Source organism: Alosa pseudoharengus, unplaced genomic scaffold (assembly GCF_046254945.1).
Source record: "Alosa pseudoharengus isolate Yale_2024_CS ecotype anadromous, Long Island Sound unplaced genomic scaffold, YU_APseudo_1.1 YU_APseudo_1.1_scf_12, whole genome shotgun sequence".
Taxonomy (NCBI): Eukaryota; Metazoa; Chordata; class Actinopteri; order Clupeiformes; family Clupeidae; genus Alosa; species Alosa pseudoharengus.
This window is the reverse complement of record NW_027468587.1, coordinates 34,284,854-34,303,514: the sequence shown is the minus strand read 5'-3', so window position 1 is coordinate 34,303,514 and position 18,661 is coordinate 34,284,854. Positions and strand designations below refer to the sequence as shown.

The following is an 18,661-nucleotide window of genomic DNA, read 5'->3' as shown; positions in this document are numbered from 1 at the left end:
TGACTGAGTGAACTGTGATGAATCCCTCCCAAGGGAGCAACATGTGAGGGAAAACTCACTGAAACTGCACACTGAATAACATGTTTTCACACAATGAAAATGGTACATTATGAACCAGACCAGACATTTCTAGCAAACAAATTATGCTTGTACGTTAAAGTAGCATTACTGTAATATCTCTACCCCCTTCTAGTCATCCCAAATGTTTATTCAACTGGACTATTTGTGTAGGAAATTCCTCATTCCTCAACACAGGATGTTCCATTCTCTCCCCTCCCTCGCCGCATGGTGTGCACCATGTTGCAATGGCCCTGCAGGCCTTCGTTTACAAATCAGTGTTCTGGTGTGCTCTGTTTTCCCTTATTCCATGCCTCCGTCACACTTGGCTCCCGACCCAAGTGTTGCACAGTCTCACTGATTTCCCACTCAAGCTGCACAGGGAGGGAGGGGGGGGAGGGAGGGGACAAAAAGAGAGGCAGGGGGTTTGATAGAGAGACAGAGGGAGAGGAAGACGTGTGGACACTACATAAAGTTTTGCAAGAAACAGGGAGCTGTCACTGTAAGCCTGACTGAGTTACAAGAAAGGAGAACAAATTGACTGTCTAACGAACACAAAGCTCGTATCACAGCCTGGGCTTGCACTGACTTGATCTTTCATAGTGTTCCACTGCCTTGGCTCTTGGGAGAGAGGTGCACCAAACAGCATTGACTGGCTGGCCTCTCCGTGGATTAAAACAAACTCCTCTCCTTTTTCACGTCTGTTGATTGCAAAAAGCCAGCGGTTTGCAGCAGTGATTTGGAGGCCATGGAGGAGTCTGAACATTACACATCACTGCATGAGTTTACGGAGGATCTCTCGCCCAGAGGTAACAAGCCTATTCTCTACACATCCACAGGTAGGCTAAAGTGCCAGCATGGATTGCACGCATACTGCTATTTACAGTAATAGATTTTTATAACAGTGATTGGCAGCCTAGAGTTAATGAAAGAAAGGTCTGTTTTATGGTTTCGGTGGAAAATCAGTTTGGCTAGTATGCCATCCATGATGGTTATAGAGTAAAACAAGACATATTACCATTCATCAGTTTGCTGTTTGTATCCCTGCCTGGTGTTTAGAACCTGGATAATAGCTCAATTTTGGCACCTTGTGTTGATGATAATGGACTTTGTCATAAGTGCCATAAAGAACTCTATTATAAGTCAAAGAATTAAGAACATTAAAATGTTTGACTGCCATCATTATGATACTGTTCCTCAGGTCAGTGAAAAGAGAAGTGTCAGTCAGTGAGTTTAAGTCTGGTGTGTCTAATCAGGTACCTCTGGGGTGAAGAGGGGGGCAGAGTGCCTGCGTGGTCAGAGAGCCCTGCTGGTGTTCACTGTGTTACTGGCATCACTATGTGCCAATATAGCACTGGGTGTACTACGTAAGTAAATGATTATATCCTCCTGCCTTTACTAGATCTCTTCTGTCCTCGTAGTGCATATAGTGATTCACAGGGACATTGTTAGGCCTATTTTGGGGGGCTGAAGCCACCCTAAGATGATCAAAAGCCCCCCTAAAAATATATATAGTAATAATATGCATCCAAATTCACACCCATTATTCCCTGTTGAATTGTTCACTTGTCACGCATTGAATTAATAGTTATCACGCATAAATTTTCATTCTGCACACAGCTTTCGTCCTTCCCCATCCATTACTCTCGGTGATATATCTCACGAACGTTTCCCTTAACACATGGCAAACCATATATCAGAATCAGCAGACCTTACCGGACATGAAGTATTTTTCCTTGAAATAAAGGCTGACATAAGATGAAAGCATGATCACATCATACTTCCCCAGATGCAGTATGGGTAGCCTATACTGTCTTGAAAACGATATGGCCTAGCATGTGAAGAGCTGTTTTTCAAAACGCTATAACGCGCAAAGAAAATTATGCTATTTATTATTTCTTCAAAAAAAAAAACTCACTGAAGAGGAACAGGCCAACAAACCCTTCTTTTTCGGTGAGCTTTTTTTTTGGCAGTTTGCAAACGGAGTGCATTACTACCATCTGTTGGACTGAGGTGTAATGGCAAATGTACGCTGTAGCCTCGTTCTGGCCGCCGGGTGAATAAGGCGAATAGGTAGGCTATCATGCACACACCACCCGTTTCAACGTACCCCCTAACAGAAATTGGTTCCAACAGTTGAGAAGGTTGTTACCTCATTATTGAATGACGAAGAATGAGTTGCCTTGTTGTCTATTTGTCTAGACATTTGCTACCACAACGACCACGTATTTGCAAGGAATAGCTCTGTTGGATGTAGGGTCTGGGAACTTACCATAGGCACTGCTCAATCCAAGGGGCGGGAATGGGATAAACGGTTGTCTTTCAAATTTCCTCTGCACGCAATAGGATAGCGCTACAACTCATGAGTTCCATGCATTTTCCCACCAGCAGAGCTGGCTAGTTGATCAAGCTTTTGCCATTTAAAAAAAAAACTTAACTTGAGTCGCGATTTAAAGACCGCTGTTCGCCAGCAGCAGCATCCATCTTTGTTTTCAAGTAGCAGGAAATTCACGCGGAACCGTCGCCGACTCTATACACGATGTGATTGGTCTGATAGAAGTTTCATTTTTCCAGCTCGCAAGCCAACGGAGAGTTGCTACCCTGGCTGCAAATAACATTTGCTGCCGCTAGGGTGCGTCTAGATTTCTGGGCTAATTCCCTTGTGGTAAGATCTTTTGATTGTTGTAGCTGACCCACAGCAGTGCTAACTAATGCAATTGCATTGATCTATCTAATTGCAGTCCCAAAGCTAACGTTAGTTGAGTAGGCTGCCAGGCTGCATTTAACAGTTAAATGCTGAATAGCCGATTTTTAAGAAGCAAATGGAAATAACGAAATTGATATGCTGGCCGAATCCCAGTACTTATAAATCAAGCAAGGGGCTGCAAGACACTGTCTGGCGGGCCAGGAGTTTTAGACCACTGGCCTAAACTATCTCACAGTTTTTCTCAGTTGCTTTGGTGCATTTATCGAATCCTGATTAACATTTGCACAATCTGAGAAGAATGATCTGAGAAATGTGCCAAAGCGACTGAGAAAAACTGTAACACTAATTTAACACTCCCCCAGAAAACAAGCTGCACAGAGCAGGGCAGACATGTCAAAACGTTTAAAACAAAATTAGATGCATTTCTGGAAACAGCCTACTCCCGCACACATACACACGCACTGTAAGGATGGTGGAGGCATATGGTGTATTTTTCAGAATTTGTGTTTTTCAGTTGAGACGCTAATAAAAATGTGTTTCTTGCAAATAGCAATATAATATAATATCATATAATGTGCAATTGACGACCAACCAACACCCCCAGGGCCGTTTTTTGTCCCAGTCTGTCACTGAATGGTGTAGAACCATAGATTTGTTCAGTTCATAAATAGGTTAGTTTTATAACTTAAACCAATATTTTTCCACAATATTCTATTTATTTTTTTTAATACCTAGGACTTGACCTCGCTGTCCTCAATTGCAGTGTTTCCCAAACGTTTTTTCTGGGGACCCACTTTTTAAAAATGACAGACCATCACGACCCATTTCACTTCAGATCTAACATGCAACCACCAATATTGTTTTAGGCCACAGATTCTTAAACTTTTATATGCCCCCCCTAACCATTCTACAGTGCCATATGTATACGTAATAGCGTATATATACTTAGGCTGTGTATTGATGTTGTGACAAGCTATGTTGTTGTAAGAATGTGAAATGAATACATTTCAGAATAAGAGGCTTTTACGCAATAGCCTAAAGATAATAGAGTTTGCGAGGTGGAAAACAAGAGGAAATAATAGCTTTTAAAATGTCCATTTAAATTGTAGCCTTATATAATGCATTGGTGTGCATTTTAAATCCGAAATAATAAGGAATGTGAGGAGGCTGCTATTAACTTTAAAGAGTGCATCTACAATCGAAAATATCAGCCTGACGCAAATTGAATAGCCATGCCCGCTATACGGATGTCTGCTTTAGTTGACAGCATGGTAACCATAGACATAATATACTATACTATACTATATATTATGTCTATGATGGTTATTGGTAACTAGATTTTAATCGGTCAACGGAAGCTGTCCGTTAATGTTCATGCTGATTCATGTCCGTTAATGTTCATGCGGATTCATGTTTTGCAACTGCGAGGTCCATAGCAGGCGCCCCACAGAAATGTTTTTTTTTGCGAGTGAGATGCACGCTGCCCCCTCTGCGACGCGTTCGCCACCAGTTTCAGAGCTATTCTAGGGCCGTCACTGTGGTAAACAAACTATATCCTAATAGAAAACGGATAGCTTTCCTGGTTAAATGGTATAAACTAGGCCTATTACACAACATAAATTGTGCTGGCGACCCAAATAAAATCTCCTGCGACCCATCCGTGGGTCGCGACCCATGCAGTCTTTGGGAACCAATGCTCTATGGTAGATACAGCCATGATTATACCGGTATATCCTTCAATTCATTGAAACCCTTTTAAGGTATGATACAACTACAACCCTAGGGGCTAAATTTTTACCTACAACCCTAAGCCCCCCTGTATTTCAATCCTAGTGACTTCCCTGGTGATTCAGCATGTTTCTCTCACATTCTTAATCATTGCTTACTCTTATTTAAACGCTATGTCAAAACAATGAAGCATTTGTGTGTGTGTGTGTTTCAACAGTGCTCAACAGACCTCATGTAGATACATCAGGATCTGAAATGCCGGGTCAGGATGCAAATGATTTGTCGCCGGTGTTAAAACTGAACTCCCTGCAGACTCGATACAATCGCCTGTGCAAGGACTACTCAGCATTGGGAGACAGCTGCTCCAAGACAGGTGAATGGACCAAAAGAATGCATTTGTGATAGGACCAGCGCCTGATTACCATCTGTGAAAAATCAATGAAGCAACTCAGTCGTATATCAAGATATGGTTGTCCTTTCCCACTCTTTCTCCATTCTCCGTCTATTCTACACACTGACCATGACTCTCTCCTCACTCATCTACTTGTCTTTTCACTCTTGATTGCTCTGCTGACTGTCGCTATCTCTTCTCCCATGTGGCCTTGCAGTGAGGAAATGCAGACCTTGTCCAGAGGACTGGCTGCATTTGGAGGATAAGTGTTACTACTTCAGCCATGATAAAATGGACTGGGAGAAGAGCCGGGACAGCTGTGAAGATATGGGCAGTCATTTAGCCATCTTGTACACTCACAAGCAACATGTGAGTATGCTACATGAGTACCTGAGCGCAATACAAACCGTCACTCTGATTTCACGGAGTCATGACAGGTCCATCATCCAACAGCCACAAACTCCTGCATTTATTTGAATTTTGAAAGTTACGTGTGTGAATGAATGACAATACAGGCTAATGACAACAGATCTACTGTGATTTTATATATTTGATGCGCCAACAACATAATGGTAGAATGTACGATTGATTAAGTTTGATGATATTTCAACAGTCAGACCACTCCTGTTGTCCCTTGAATTGTTTATGGATTAGTCCAAGCCACTGTATTTGTTTCCTATTTATAGAGCCAGGGCTGTACAGTTTTCTGAGTGCACATACAAAAACAGACAGATAGTGTGCAGTGAAGGGCAATTCACTACATTTGATTTTATTTATTTATTTTTAAAAAGTGTAATGGCTTAGAATGAGCAGACTCTTCTTAAAATTTAGTCCCAGGATTGGTCATGATTGGAATCAGAGTGACTGACATGAGACATGAAGACTTTTATTATGGTAAACTCAGATTGATGACACATGCAGAACACATGAACTTGACAACTGCTTTGTAAATACATGATAACAAGCACCAAGCCATAGCCTACAAGGGCATATGCACATTTGGTATGAATGCCACAACATTTTGCCATAATATGTATTCTATACATCTGAGCTTTGAATTGCAGAATAACTTCAAGCACATTTAAGAAATCCACATCTACAAATGTATGGTGACGTAGGCCTATGTGTGTTCTTGAAAACATTAAGGGCACTAAGGTATGATTTTGAGACCTGCGACTCCTTTACTTTTAGGACTTGCTGGAGGTAGAAGCGAAGAAGATTGGAGGCTTTGATTATCACTTTTGGATCGGTTTGTCAGACCGTGAGACAGAAGGAATCTGGAAATGGGTGGACAATAAGATTGTAAATGACACGTATGTATATCACTGAATACCTCAACATGAACTTCTTCATTGAACTGTTGATAGAGAGAGTTGATGAAACAAAGGAAATATGCAGATCAGAAGGCATGTAAAATCTTGAGTAATTAGTGATTTTACAACCCAGAGTAATTCAAGTGTTTAATGTGATTTGTGTAGGTGTTTGACTGATATCAGTTAACCCCAAACTGAAAGAGCTTTCCACTCCATAAGGCTAGTGTTAGTAGTGTACAGTATGCCACTGATGTGTTAGACATTGAATTGTTTTTTGTTGCTGAAAGCTATGTGCTGTCTCCTGCAGGTATTGGAACCACTGGGAGTCTGAACCAAATAACCACCTCTCGGGGGGTATCCATGGAGAAGACTGTGCAGTTCTGGACTCCCACTCCAAGTCCTGGTTTGATGTGCCCTGTGATCATATCTACAAGCACATCTGTCAGATGGATGCTTTTGACATTGATTGAAGCTGACTGAATGACAACCCTTTCTTTCTGTGTTCCTGACAGAAAAATATACTGTAATTCTGGTACTTTAGGTTTTTTTTTATTGTTTGTAAGAATAAAATTTCTTCGACTGATTTTGTGCTCAGTGAAAACATCATCCAGTGGAATCTCCTTGTTGAAGACAGTTCAAAAACCAAAACCAAAGGAGCTTTTGAATTAACAGTTAGATTATGTGTTCTATTTTTGTAGGTGTTCCACCATGGCTTATGTAATTAATTACTCATTCTAATTAATTATGACTAATTCACAATCACAACTCTGATTTTCATACATCACAGTATATCTATTCCAAAACAAATGCACACATGTGAATAGAAACTTGAGTTATCATCAGGGTCAGTTCTAGCCTACTATATTTGGGTGGGCTAGTAGAAATTTTGGGTGGGCAACATAGCAAAGCGGTCAAATGGACACAAACACAAAAACACAAACACAAAAAAATCAGTACTACCTAGTTCGAGTTGCTGCAGCCAACAGCCACGGATGGGCAATATTTCTGATACATGTATTTAAAATAAGTATTTCAAATACAAAATAGTATTTTGTCGTTTGTATTTTATTTTGTTGAAGAGGCTTCATATTTTGTATCAAAATACAAAACTAAACTAAAATAATAAAGGTGTGTATTTTGGTGCTGATTTAGTAATTTGCCCAGACTTGTTGTGATCATAATATTGAGATTCAGGAAGATGATCAATGAGTAACTTGCAGGTTGCTCACACACATACACTCCCTCTGATACCAACCTCAAGTTTCTTGGGAACTTTAATGATCAGTTTTTCAACTTTAGTCATCCAATCGAAATGGAACCAGTTATGTGGTAGCCAACATTGCAATCTGGGCATGCATTGACAATGTCAGAGACTTGTCTCCACTTTGTACCACTTGACAAGTTCAGTTGTCATTTTTTGAGTGCATCCCAGTATTTGGACTATGAGATGTAACAGGCAGGTCAGCAGTTGATCTGTTGACTGTTTGCAGTTTATGGCATGTCTCATAGGCAGAGAAAAGCTGTTGCTCTCAAACACTGTCCACTTAATCAACACAGTCAGTGTACTGATGAAGGAATATATTAAATAGACAGATATGAAAGGTTTGCAAAGTGATATCATGCTCCATTTAAACTGCTGCAATTTGAGCAAGGTAGCACTGATTGTTTTCAGGGGTTTTTTCTCGTACCAACAGTACTCAGTGACTTTGAGAAACAGAGATCTACGTGAAAAATGGCCTTTAAGGCATCAGGAGGGGTGTTTAGTCTACCTAACACATACATAAGCTTACTGCAACTACCAGCTAGCTAGCTACCACTCAACACTAACTCATGTACATCCCAGCTGGGTTTGAGGCTGCACACTGCGAAGATGCACAACTGAAAAAAACATTTCTTGACTTTGTTTGGGTGGGCAAGACAATGCTTGGGTGGGCTTAGCTCACCCTGACCCCTGCCTAGAGCCAACCTTGGTTATCATCATGCAAATATGCCATTTTACATGTTGCTGATTCAAAAAGAGCACATTTTTAGATTTAACTAGAAGGATTCAGCAACACAAATGATCTGAATCCATCTGTCAGAAAAACATGAATTACACATGTCCTGCATAACTAGAGTGTGTGGTAAAGGATGGCAGAGTCTCTGGGTATATATGTGATATCTCTCCAAATGCCTTCTCCATTCCATTCAATATTTCAGGAACCTCAGGCTCACTATTACGAGCACTGACTTTATATTTCAGCCAGAATCTCCAGCTCAACTCTCTCTTTAACCTCTGAATTTAGTGGGTCACCACTTCAATCAAATTGTGTGTGTGTGTGGTTGTGTGTGTGTGTGTGTGTGTGTGGTTGTGTGTGTGTGTGTGTGTGTGTGTGTGTGTGTGTGTGTGTGTGTGTATCTAAGTGGATATGTCTGAATGTGTGTCTGTGTGTGTCTGAGTGAGTGTTTGTGTGTGTGCAGGCGTGTGTGCTGATTTTATTTGAACGACTCAATAAAGGGGGGTATACCTTTCTCTGCACAAAGACAAATGTATGAAACTCAAGATGCAGCAAAACTAAGAAGAAAAGGCTAAAAGTGTATATTTATGCATCAGACAAATCCTACATGTTTTCACATCTTTTTTGCCTGCTGGGGTCTCGACTGTGGATGTTATTATTCTGTGAAGCAAGAGTGAACAGGACAACCTTCAGTCAGATTCTCCTTTGTGCTCTTTTAAACCTTGCTGAGTTATAGTCAAATAGCCATCATTTGTGACTTCCTTTATTAATGGCATTGCATTATGCAACATGCATTATCTAACTATTTCGTCTCTTTTTTAGAGGTACAGTAAATTTTCTACACATATCAGCCTCTGGACTCCTCCTCTCTTTCTCTCTCAGAGGGATTAGTTCAGTGCAGAAACATAAATTCACGTTTTTAAAACAAGACCAAGCAAGTCTGTTTTTCTACTCCCCTGTAACCTTTCTCTAAACTACTGAAAATGTAATTCTGCCATTGGTGCCCAAAGGCAATGTCTGCCATCAGTCATGATTCTGAAGACTGTGTGTGTGTGTGTGTGTGTGTGTGTGTGTGTGTGTGTGTGTGTGTGTGTGTGTGTGTGTGTGTGTGTGTGTTTGTGTGGCATCATATTTACCTATATGAATGCAGACATGCATAGCCTATGTGTCTATCTTTATTCCACTGATGTGACACATTTGTACAAGTGTACATTGTATAATAGTGTAGCCTATAGGCTATTGTGTGTGATTGGGAGTACATGCTCTGCATTACTGAGCTATGTGTATTTTATAATTCATCTCTGATCATGCAAAGTATGTGCAAAATATGCATAATAAAAAATGAAAAAATCTTAAACATTTAAAATGTACCTCTTTGCAGTGCATGGTTATATTGTATTTATGCCTACCCATTTGTACGAGTCGTCACAAAGGAAAAACGTTTTAAACATTCATTGCTAAACCCCTGAACAAACCATAACAGATTTTAGTTTTATTGGACTATACCCCAGAGGCTGACTCATACTTTGCATTTCACTGTGCTCTTTTCCAGGGTATAATCTGTGGATGCAATTTAAGTTCTCATCCAAACATTTCTTTTATTCCTGAAATGGAGGAGCCGGTCGTTTGTCTATGTCCATCAACACAAAAAAAGAGAGCCAGCAGGAGGTCATGGTAACGCTGGAATTCAAATATTCAATCACTGCATTACTGATAGCTACCACTGTGTGCCACATACCAACCTGGACCTGCATCAACAGACCATAAAAAATTGATCAGAAAGACTCGAAGGAAGACAGCAGCTACAAAAGGAATTATAATCCTTATTTTAAAAATGTTCACAAGAAGCTTTTTGTTCACAACACTCTCTCTGCGCTGTTCTACAGTCACTCAAAAATAATACACAGGCTTTCTACAGTGAGATGTATTCCTCTCTCAAAACCATTAAGCACATTGCTGAACTGCTTCAATTTGCACCATACAGTTTTTCCTTAATCCCCCTCATCCTTCACTCCCTTGCCTTCTGTCTTCTCATTTCTATTCTTTGGTTGTGTAGAGCCTCTATCTGTTCCATGAAAAAAAAAGGAGATGCGGGAAACAAACTGTATTGCCCCACATTTCCCAAATAGCTTGGCATTGCAATCACATTATACCAATTAACGAAAGAGGTATCCCATAGAAAATCCTGTGCTCCTGTGAGCTGATCCTAAATAAGCAGTGGGGACTGACACTTGCTAGTTCAGGAAGGCAATAAACAGACTGTGGACTGATGCCAGATACATTTCACAACATGGGGATAGTAAAACAAGCACAGGGCATCTGTCAAGGACAGAACTGCAGTCAAAATGGCAAACCTACTGGATGTGACACTAGAGGGAGTTGAATATTGGCATGCAGTGATATTAAACCTGTGTGTGTGTGTGTGTGTGTGTGTGTGTGCGTGTGTGGTGGGGAGGGGGGCACATAGGCTACACACCCACACATATACACGTGACTAATGTGAAGTTGTCAGAAAAAGGTTTTCATCTGCCTTAGCTCCTCAAATGGTGTTTTCTCTCCATGTCCCTGAGAGTATGTTTTGATGCCTTTGCTCAGTTAAGCTTCTCCCGTGCCTCATATGTAAAAGTCACTTATTTGTATGTCAGGAGAGCTGGGTTTTAGATCAAGGAATGGTCCTCCTGTGTGGCCTTTATTGGGCATGGAGAATATCCTGTTGCTGGGGTGTAGGCCTATCATGAATGTATCTGTAGCGTATCCGTCCAAGACTATAAATGACAGAATACTGCCCACTTGCTATAGATAGATAGATAGATAGATAGATAGATAGATAGATATAAATCTGGGGGGGTAGTTTTGGGCTAGTGTGTGTTGTATAGACACACACACACACACACACACACACACTACTTCCATGTTCTAATCTATGTAAACCACTGGTGGCCGCTGTTTGAAAAGAAGTCTCTTCTTCAGCTCTACTGTTTCACGTCAATCTCTTTTTGCCCCTCCTTTTTTCTCTTTTCGTCCAATAGACGAAGACCTAACATTGTTGTGGAAGCTGTGCTGACGGAAGTGAGCTACCCAAAGGAAGACTAACTACGTTGAGTATATCAAGGTACCAAACACGTTACTTAATGTCTTATTTGTGTGGAAGCATTTGTGGACATACTTATATACATGTCGTTTTAGTATTTATGTTTTGAATGCAAGATCAGACAGACTGTTGTTCTTGATAGTCTGCAAAGAGTACAAGGCCTAGTGTTTCCCTGTGAAGCCTGGTGATACTGCTTTGGTAGCAATAGCTAACGTTAGCCAATTCTGTAAGCCGGGTGGTCTGTCATCGCTGGAAGCTTCTATGCCCTCAGTTTTACAAAGTTAGCTTGCTTGCTTGCTAGTGTCCTTTGTTGTATTACATGTACATTACCTCTAAGCAATGTTTCTTGTTCACACCTTGGGAATTTAAGTAAATAGTAAAGATTAGAAAATATTTCCACACCGATGTAAGTTAACATGAATCGACAAGATAAAGTCCCGTAACGCTAACTGTTAACGTAGCAGATTCTCTGGTAGCAGCTAAAGGTTTTTTGAGTAGGCTAACTTTAGCAAGAAACTTGCCCCGAACCTAACAGGGTAATGAATGAGAAACAATTTATTTGCGAATGTCAATTCATGATGATGAAGAACTTTCTATCATTATTTAACCATGCAGAAGCTGGGCTTGTCATATTGTAACTTACGGAGTGATCTAGCAAGCTAGCTAACTGGCTAACCAGCTAACTATCATGCAGAAACCTTAATATTGGGCAGCTAATGTTAGCTAACAAGCTGATTTACAAACAATATGCTTATTAAGTATTTTTTTGCAGGCTAGATCGGATATATGATCCTTGTTATTACTTGAAATGTTGCCTGGAGCATTGATATCTGTAACCTGTGTCTGATTTCATGGCCGTCATAAATATCGATTCATTCAAGCTTTTGGTATTCGATAAATTCTGTTATTCCTGTGTTGACGTTTCCCTTAGTAGACACAAATTGACACCAAGAATGCTGACTATGTACTGTAGAAGAGACCTCTCATCATCTGACTTTGTAATAAATACTCCAGCCGAAGTGTTAAACGTAAGATCTTGAACAGATGGACATAACCGATGGAAAGAATGTGCTGATCTATGGGCAACGTCAAGTTTCTGCAGTGTTGGATGTAATAAATATCAGCTCTTACAATTAACGTTTCGGGACTAACAGTGAATGGCCAATACTTTCCCTTACCTTTTTATTTGATGCTGACCATCCATTTCTTTGTGTCCATCTATAAACGCATCCGTGGATCAGATGGAGGTGGAGCAGCTCCTGTCTCTCTCAGGTCCCGCTCTGGCCCAGGCCATCAGCTCTCTGCTGGAGACCCCAGGGCTTTATGTGTTCTCAGACATTTTGGAGCTCCCCAATGTCAGAGAGGTAAATACAATAACCAACACATGCACGTCTCAAACATCACGCTCATAAGATGATTGGCAATATGTTTTCAGGCCAGGTCATTTTCAAATTTAAGAAAGGCTTCATGTGAAAAATAAATCTTAATTCAAATGCAGCTTAGCACAACACATTCCTTAACTAATGTAGTTAAGGTAGTCCAGGCTGAGAGAATGAACCACTTTCATACAGACTGCCTAAGAGATCCTGATTTCTAAACATTGCCATGAAGAGAAGGGAACGATGCAACCTTGATAAGAATTCACTGGAGAACCAATGGTCAACACACATCCAGTAATACGCCTATATATATCAGTGCACATTCGGTATCCTAAAACCTAGCATCTCTTCAAGGGATGGCATGATTTTATCCTATGACCTGTGTGTATCTGAGAACTGTATGGTTTGTTACATAAACAGTGGCAAAACAACTGTGTTGTTGCCCAGAGTTAGGCAGTACTTTTTGTGTGTCTAATTGGTGCCCTGTGGCTCCCTGTTCACTCTCTCTTTACATCCTAATGTCCCTTGCGCCTTCTCTCCTTCCCTCCTTCCCTTCATCTGAATCTCTCTCTTTCCTTTCTCTCTCTCTCTCTCTGTTTCCCTCCAAGCTGGAGACTGGTCCCCATGCTCCTGTGTATCAGCTGCTCAATCTTTTTGCCTATGGAACCTACTGCGACTACAAAGGTAACCATGACAACACACAAGTTGAATAAACATCATGCCCAAAAGCTGTTTCTCTTATTAGTCGTGCTTCCCCCCCCCCCCCCTCTCTCTCTCTCTCTCTCTCTCTCTCTCTCTCTCTCTCTCTCTCTCTCTCTCTCTCTCTCTCTCATTCCCTCCCCTGCCTGTAAGGGGACACACAGATCTCAGATGATGTTCTGTCCTGCTGCCTGGCAGACTGTTTTATAGGACTGAAGCTGTGCGTAAATTGTGTTGCCCCCAAGGGTGTACAGCGGCAGCCCTGCCCACTGGCTGGCTTTTAGAGCAGTGACTCATCAGGTCTGGTGTGTGTTGTCACTCTAAGACCGGTGTCTGAAGTCATTATTTTTTTTTTTAAATGTATGACACTGCTGGTCCCTCCTGGTGTGTGTGTGTATGTCCACCGCTCAATGCTAGAAGACAGGACACACGTTTTCAGATGGTGAAAGTGAAGTGCGATGGGTTTATTCTGCCCATCTCCCACCAGATGTGTCTTAAGACCTTTCCCTCCCCCAGAGCTGGGGAAATCGTAACATGCTGCAATAAAATGTATGTTATGTGGCTTTCATAAATAGCCTTCCCAGTATGACTCATGCTGAGGGGAATTAGGATGCAAATGGCTTTTGCACTCTCTCGCTCTCTCTCTCTCTCTCTCTCTCTCTCTCTCTCTCCCCGTTTCCGCACTATTTTCTGCTAATGTGCCTGCCTCCTCTGCCCCTCTCTTTTTTCCTCAGAGAGGGCAGCCTCTCTGCCTGAGTTGACCCCTGCCCAGAAGAACAAGCTCCGCCACCTGTCAATCATCAGCCTGGCCTCCAATCTCAAGGTCAGTCTACAACAGCTTTAAATCCTTATAAACCATCGCCAGATATTGAATCCATTCAATTCTCTCTCTCTCTCTCTCTCCATTTTTTTTCTCATTTTTGTGTTTCTCACTTTTTTCCTTCTAATTTTCTGTGTTATTTTCCACTTTTAACATAATTCTTAACAAGGCACACAGCTCACAAATATTTTTTTCAGGTTATCTTTTATTTTCACTCAATTCATTTTCTGCTCAGTTCTCCTAACGCTCATATAAACATATTGATTGTCCTTGCCTTTGATTTTGTGTGTGTGTGTGTGCGTGTGTGTGTGCAGTGTTTGCCGTACTCGTTGCTGCTGCAGCAGCTGGAGCTGAAGAACGTGCGGGAGCTGGAGGACCTGCTGATCGAAGCGGTCTACTGTGACATCATCCAGGGCAAGCTGGACCAGCGCAACCAGCAGGTGGAGGTGGACTGCAGCGTGGGCCGCGACCTGGGCCCCAACGAGCTGCCCAACATCGCCAACACACTACAGGAATGGTGAGTGTGTGTGTGTGTGTGTGTGTGAAGGATGTGCTTCTGAGCTTGGCAAGGTAGCAGTGTATATTTTTTCTACTCTGTGGTTTACACACTTTTGCCCCCTCAGTTTTCATAGTTAGGCTTTATCTATCCGCTTTAAGAGCACACACTTGTCTGAAATTGCCTTGTTTTATTGCTGCCATGGCAACACGTGTCAAATGTACTCCACACAATAGCAAAGTTTTATTTTTATTAGTGTGGTGTGTGATGGAGTTTTAAGCACGTGCTGCAACTTCACACTTAAGCAGCATGTGCTCACGGATTGCTCCCTGGGGAAATAACTGGTAGGGAATCAGTGTTGTCCATCAGCAGTGGAGCTGCAGCATCACTGCAGCCTGACACCAGCAAGGCTGTTCCAGCCATAATGTATGGCACTTTCATAAAACTGTTAGGTGCATTTTGATAGAGGTGTCTCCTAAATCAGAGACACAGAAATGGGAAGGTGGAGTAACCAAATGCAAAGATGGTTTCATTCAGTGCTTTTTCTGATAAGATGTTGGGTGACTTGAGTTATAGCCGCCCATTTGCAACCTCCATTTCTGGGTGTCGCTATATTTTTGCAGGTATTAGTAGTGCATTAGTTAGAGCACTTTGGCATACCAGAAACCACCTGAACACTTTCTGTAATAGTGTTTCTTGAATAGAGGTGAGGTTGGAGCCAGCTTCTTCTCTTTGAGCCAGGGACTGATATTGTTGTTTCACTTGATGAAAAATGTGAGTGAAGTTTCAACTGATCTTGAATTTAGTTGATCTGGAAGTGTGTGTGTGTGTGTGTGTGTGTGTGTGTGTGTGTGTGTGTGTGTGTGTGTGTGTGTGTGTGTGTGTGTGTCCATCATGGCCAAAGCAGCAACATGGCAAATCAATCAGAAGTCATGAGAGACTTTCCACTGCACTTTTCTTCTGCTTAGTGCCCTCCTCTGCATTTCAGTGTGTTGCATTAAAGGGGCCTCTTGGGAGTTCACATCCACTTTTCTCCATTTCCCTCATTCTGTGCCCCCTCCCTCCATCTCTCAGGTGTGCGGGGTGTGAGGCGGTGCTGTGTGGGATTGAGGAGCAGGTCTCCAGAGCCAATCAGTACAGAGAAAGCCAGCTGAAGGTCAAAGTTCAGGTGGAGACAGAAGTGAGTGTGCAACTGCATTGTGTGCCTTTTCTACTCTGCAGCATCATATGTTAATGGGGTGCACCCTGTGTATTGTGAGGGGCGTGTTGACACTCTTTTTGTCGGTTTTTCAGGTGTCTAATTTACAGAAAACCCTGAAAGCAAGCTCTGCCTCTCCGTCGTCCGGCCCCGCCCCCGCTGGCGCTGCATCCAATCAGGATGCAGATCAGCCAGCGGAGCCACGCGACCCCGCCTCCTCTCAGGAACCACGGCAACCTGGCAAGAAAAGTTCCAAAGTCAAAGGGTAAGGAGGATGGTGTTCTTCACTTCATTTACGTGAGTCTATCTTACTACCTCCTTTGTCTGAGCTGACTGCTGTGAGCGCGATTTCTGCATCCAGCTGCTTGTTGTGTGGCTGCTGAGAGGGTGTTGACACTGAAGAACATGGCCACCAGTGTGGTCTGGGCCAGCAAGTCGTACATGTGACATTTTGTGGGGGCTCTGACAAGCAGAGAGAAACACAGCTGCATAGGAATAAGCTTCAGTGGCGTGTGGAAGGCACGTACACACACACACACGCTCCGCTACCTCGGCGACAGCATCGCTTTAATTAGCTAATTAACGTCAGCTGTCACGGGCTGAATGTGACTTGCCGGGCCCAGCGCTCCCCCCACGCCCAGCAACTCGGCGCCGCCACCGCCGTATGGCCATCCCCACTCGCCGCCACTGCTGACTGGAGCACGGCATATCTGACTGAGGCGCCATCTCATCCCCGCGTCACAAACACAAGCCTGGCTAATGTCAGTTGCCATAGCTAATGACACTGAACTGATGTGAGTACGAATGGTCCCAGTTATCGATTAGTCGCTTTCTCTTTTGAAGATAAGTCAGCCTTTACTTTCACTGGCCCCTTCTGCTTTCCAAAAGAAAGCCATAAGATGGAGAGTGCTACATGGGTTGTATTGCTCGGCTCTGCTATCCCAAGTGAAGTCGTCCAGGAGAGGCACACAGTTGCGTTCGCTTCGGTTCAGAGTCAGCAAGTCTGAGAGTAAGCGTCTGCCTCTTCTAAGTGTTTTTTTGCCCCCCAGTGGCCTTGATGCTGCTAATCTCCCCCTCACTAGGGGCCAGTAGAAATAAGGCATCACTTTTCCACCCATCCCTGGGAGACATCCTCCAGCCTGTCCGGTTTTTAACTTCCCATTCCGCTCCGCTCATGCATTTTTGATTTCTTATTTAACTTTATTTATTTATTACTCGCCCGCGCTCTCTCACACACACATACACACACGCGCGCGCGCTCGCTCACTCTCTCCTCACTGATGGAGGCTTTCCATAGGAAATCTGCCTGGAGTCACAGCAATCCAGTGGCTAGGATGGGGGGTTTAAAGGCTTAGCTGGCAAAGAAGGTGGGAGTAGTATTCACGCTTGCCATGGCTGTTATAACTTAATTAGCCGACTGTAATTCTGTTTTTTTTTCTCCTTCAGCTCCCCGCTGCTCCACTTTAATATTATTGTGTCATGTCACTACCAGCCCACTGGGGCTTTCCCTGGTCCAATTGTCCCAATTAAACTTAAATGAGGTGCCCATTGTTACGAAATTGACAAAGGAAGGGGGGAAAAAAACGCTCTCCTACATTTTTAAACCATTCGGAGACTGCCTTTATTGAAGGTAATATATTCATCAAATTGTCATTGAGAGGTTACCACCTAGATGTTTCCCCTGATTCTTGTCATTTAATGCCCAGACAAGTATTCATATAGCAGAATGGAGCATGGAGGGGTTGGTGGAGTAGCCCAGAATAGAAGGGTGGAGTAATGACTAAGCCCATGTGTGGAGGCTTAGAGCAGAACTGCACCTCACCTGTCAGGTGTTCCCATAGTAGGGAGGGACATAGTTGGCTATTAAATCATACCTGGCTGTTAAATCATACCTGGCTGCTAGCAGGTTATACTTCAGATCAGCTTTTACTTGCATTATATATTTTTAAATCTTTGAGTGAAGCCTACCGCCAGGTTCCCTGGGGAAGTGGCTGATCCCGTCCCCGTTGATGTGTTTTTTTAAATGATCACTGGACACGTCTCTAACACCCTCTTGTAGGGGACTTTCGGAGCACTCTGAAAGAGAGTCTGAAACAACCTTGGATGTTAAATTATGTAAATGCCATCAAATGAACTGAACAGAGTCATGAATATGGATGTGTGCACGTTGTGTTTTTGTTTATGTATAATTTAGTCGCTCCCTTGTGTCTTGACAGGCTTCGTGGAAGTGGGAAGATCTGGTCAAAGTCCAACTGAGATCAACCAACCAGAGATTCCGCCAGACCTCCCGTCACAGAAGGAAAGAATGACCGCAAACAGATATACAGGATAGCTGATAGGCAGACTAGACAGCCACAGAGGAAGGCAGGCAGGCAGGCAGACAGACAGACAGACAGACAAACAAACAGACAGGCAGGTTGACTGACTGACTACACCACTCACGGACTAATTCACTGACTGCTGCACATAATCCGGACTCTTAAAACCCAACTCCCAGTCGAAAGGCTCTGGAGTCTACAATCACATATGGAGGTCTGGTGGATTAGACAGACTTGCGCGCGTGTGTATATGTATGTGTGGGTATTCTTATTAGTTTTCCTTTTCTCTTTTTTTTGTTTTTGTTTTTTGTTTTCGATTTGATTCGGTGAGTGTGTTAAGCATGGGGTCAACCGTGAATCAGGATGTAAAGTGTTAACAGAATAAATTGCTCCTTGTACCACTCTTTCATCCCCCCTGTGCTCTCTCTCTTTTTTATGGACTGTGTTTAAAAATGTGGCTCTGTGGG

The 18,661-nt window shown here is 42.6% G+C and overlaps 2 protein-coding genes across 4 annotated transcripts; both read left to right on the top strand.

Moving 5' to 3' along the window:
• The first annotated feature begins 500 nt into the window (after window positions 1-500).
• On the top strand, window positions 501-6,779 carry cldc1 (C-type lectin domain containing 1). 2 transcript variants are annotated; one of them, XM_076280999.1, is made up of 6 exons: window positions 501-866; window positions 1,314-1,424; window positions 4,710-4,865; window positions 5,101-5,252; window positions 6,075-6,196; window positions 6,504-6,779. In XM_076280999.1, exons 1-6 carry the CDS (start codon window positions 806-808, stop codon window positions 6,664-6,666), a joined length of 765 nt encoding a protein of 254 aa, XP_076137114.1. In that variant the 5' UTR covers window positions 501-805; the 3' UTR covers window positions 6,667-6,779. The 2 variants fall into 2 exon arrangements, with proteins under 2 accessions (XP_076137114.1, XP_076137113.1); XM_076280998.1 differs by having other exon boundaries at window positions 502-896.
• A 4,444-nt stretch (window positions 6,780-11,223) lies between these two features.
• cops7a (COP9 constitutive photomorphogenic homolog subunit 7A) lies at window positions 11,224-18,603 on the top strand. Of its 2 annotated transcripts, none has more exons than XM_076280996.1 (8): window positions 11,224-11,305; window positions 12,526-12,648; window positions 13,272-13,347; window positions 14,097-14,185; window positions 14,497-14,699; window positions 15,753-15,858; window positions 15,972-16,141; window positions 18,093-18,603. In XM_076280996.1, the coding sequence occupies exons 2-8, from the start codon at window positions 12,526-12,528 to the stop codon at window positions 18,130-18,132; spliced, it is 807 nt and encodes a 268-aa protein (XP_076137111.1). In that variant the 5' UTR covers window positions 11,224-11,305; the 3' UTR covers window positions 18,133-18,603. The 2 variants fall into 2 exon arrangements, with proteins under 2 accessions (XP_076137111.1, XP_076137112.1); XM_076280997.1 differs by having other exon boundaries at window positions 15,972-16,173.
• Window positions 18,604-18,661: the final 58 nt, after the last annotated feature.

What these genes read in the sequence shown, in the direction of transcription:
- cops7a (XM_076280996.1), top strand. Translation starts at nt 12,526, where the DNA reads ATGGAGGTGGAGCAGCTCCTGTCTCTCTCAGGTCCCGCTCTGGCCCAG. An exon ending in AGCTCCCCAATGTCAGAGAG is followed by an intron (nt 12,649 to 13,271) that starts GTAAATACAATA and finishes TTTCCCTCCAAG; the next exon opens with CTGGAGACTGGTCCCCATGC. An exon ending in GCCTGGCCTCCAATCTCAAG is followed by an intron (nt 14,186 to 14,496) that starts GTCAGTCTACAA and finishes GTGTGTGTGCAG; the next exon opens with TGTTTGCCGTACTCGTTGCT.
- cldc1 (XM_076280998.1), top strand. Translation starts at nt 806, where the DNA reads ATGGAGGAGTCTGAACATTACACATCACTGCATGAGTTTACGGAGGAT. An exon ending in TATTCTCTACACATCCACAG is followed by an intron (nt 897 to 1,313) that starts GTAGGCTAAAGT and finishes GTGTCTAATCAG; the next exon opens with GTACCTCTGGGGTGAAGAGG. An exon ending in TGTACACTCACAAGCAACAT is followed by an intron (nt 5,253 to 6,074) that starts GTGAGTATGCTA and finishes CTTTACTTTTAG; the next exon opens with GACTTGCTGGAGGTAGAAGC.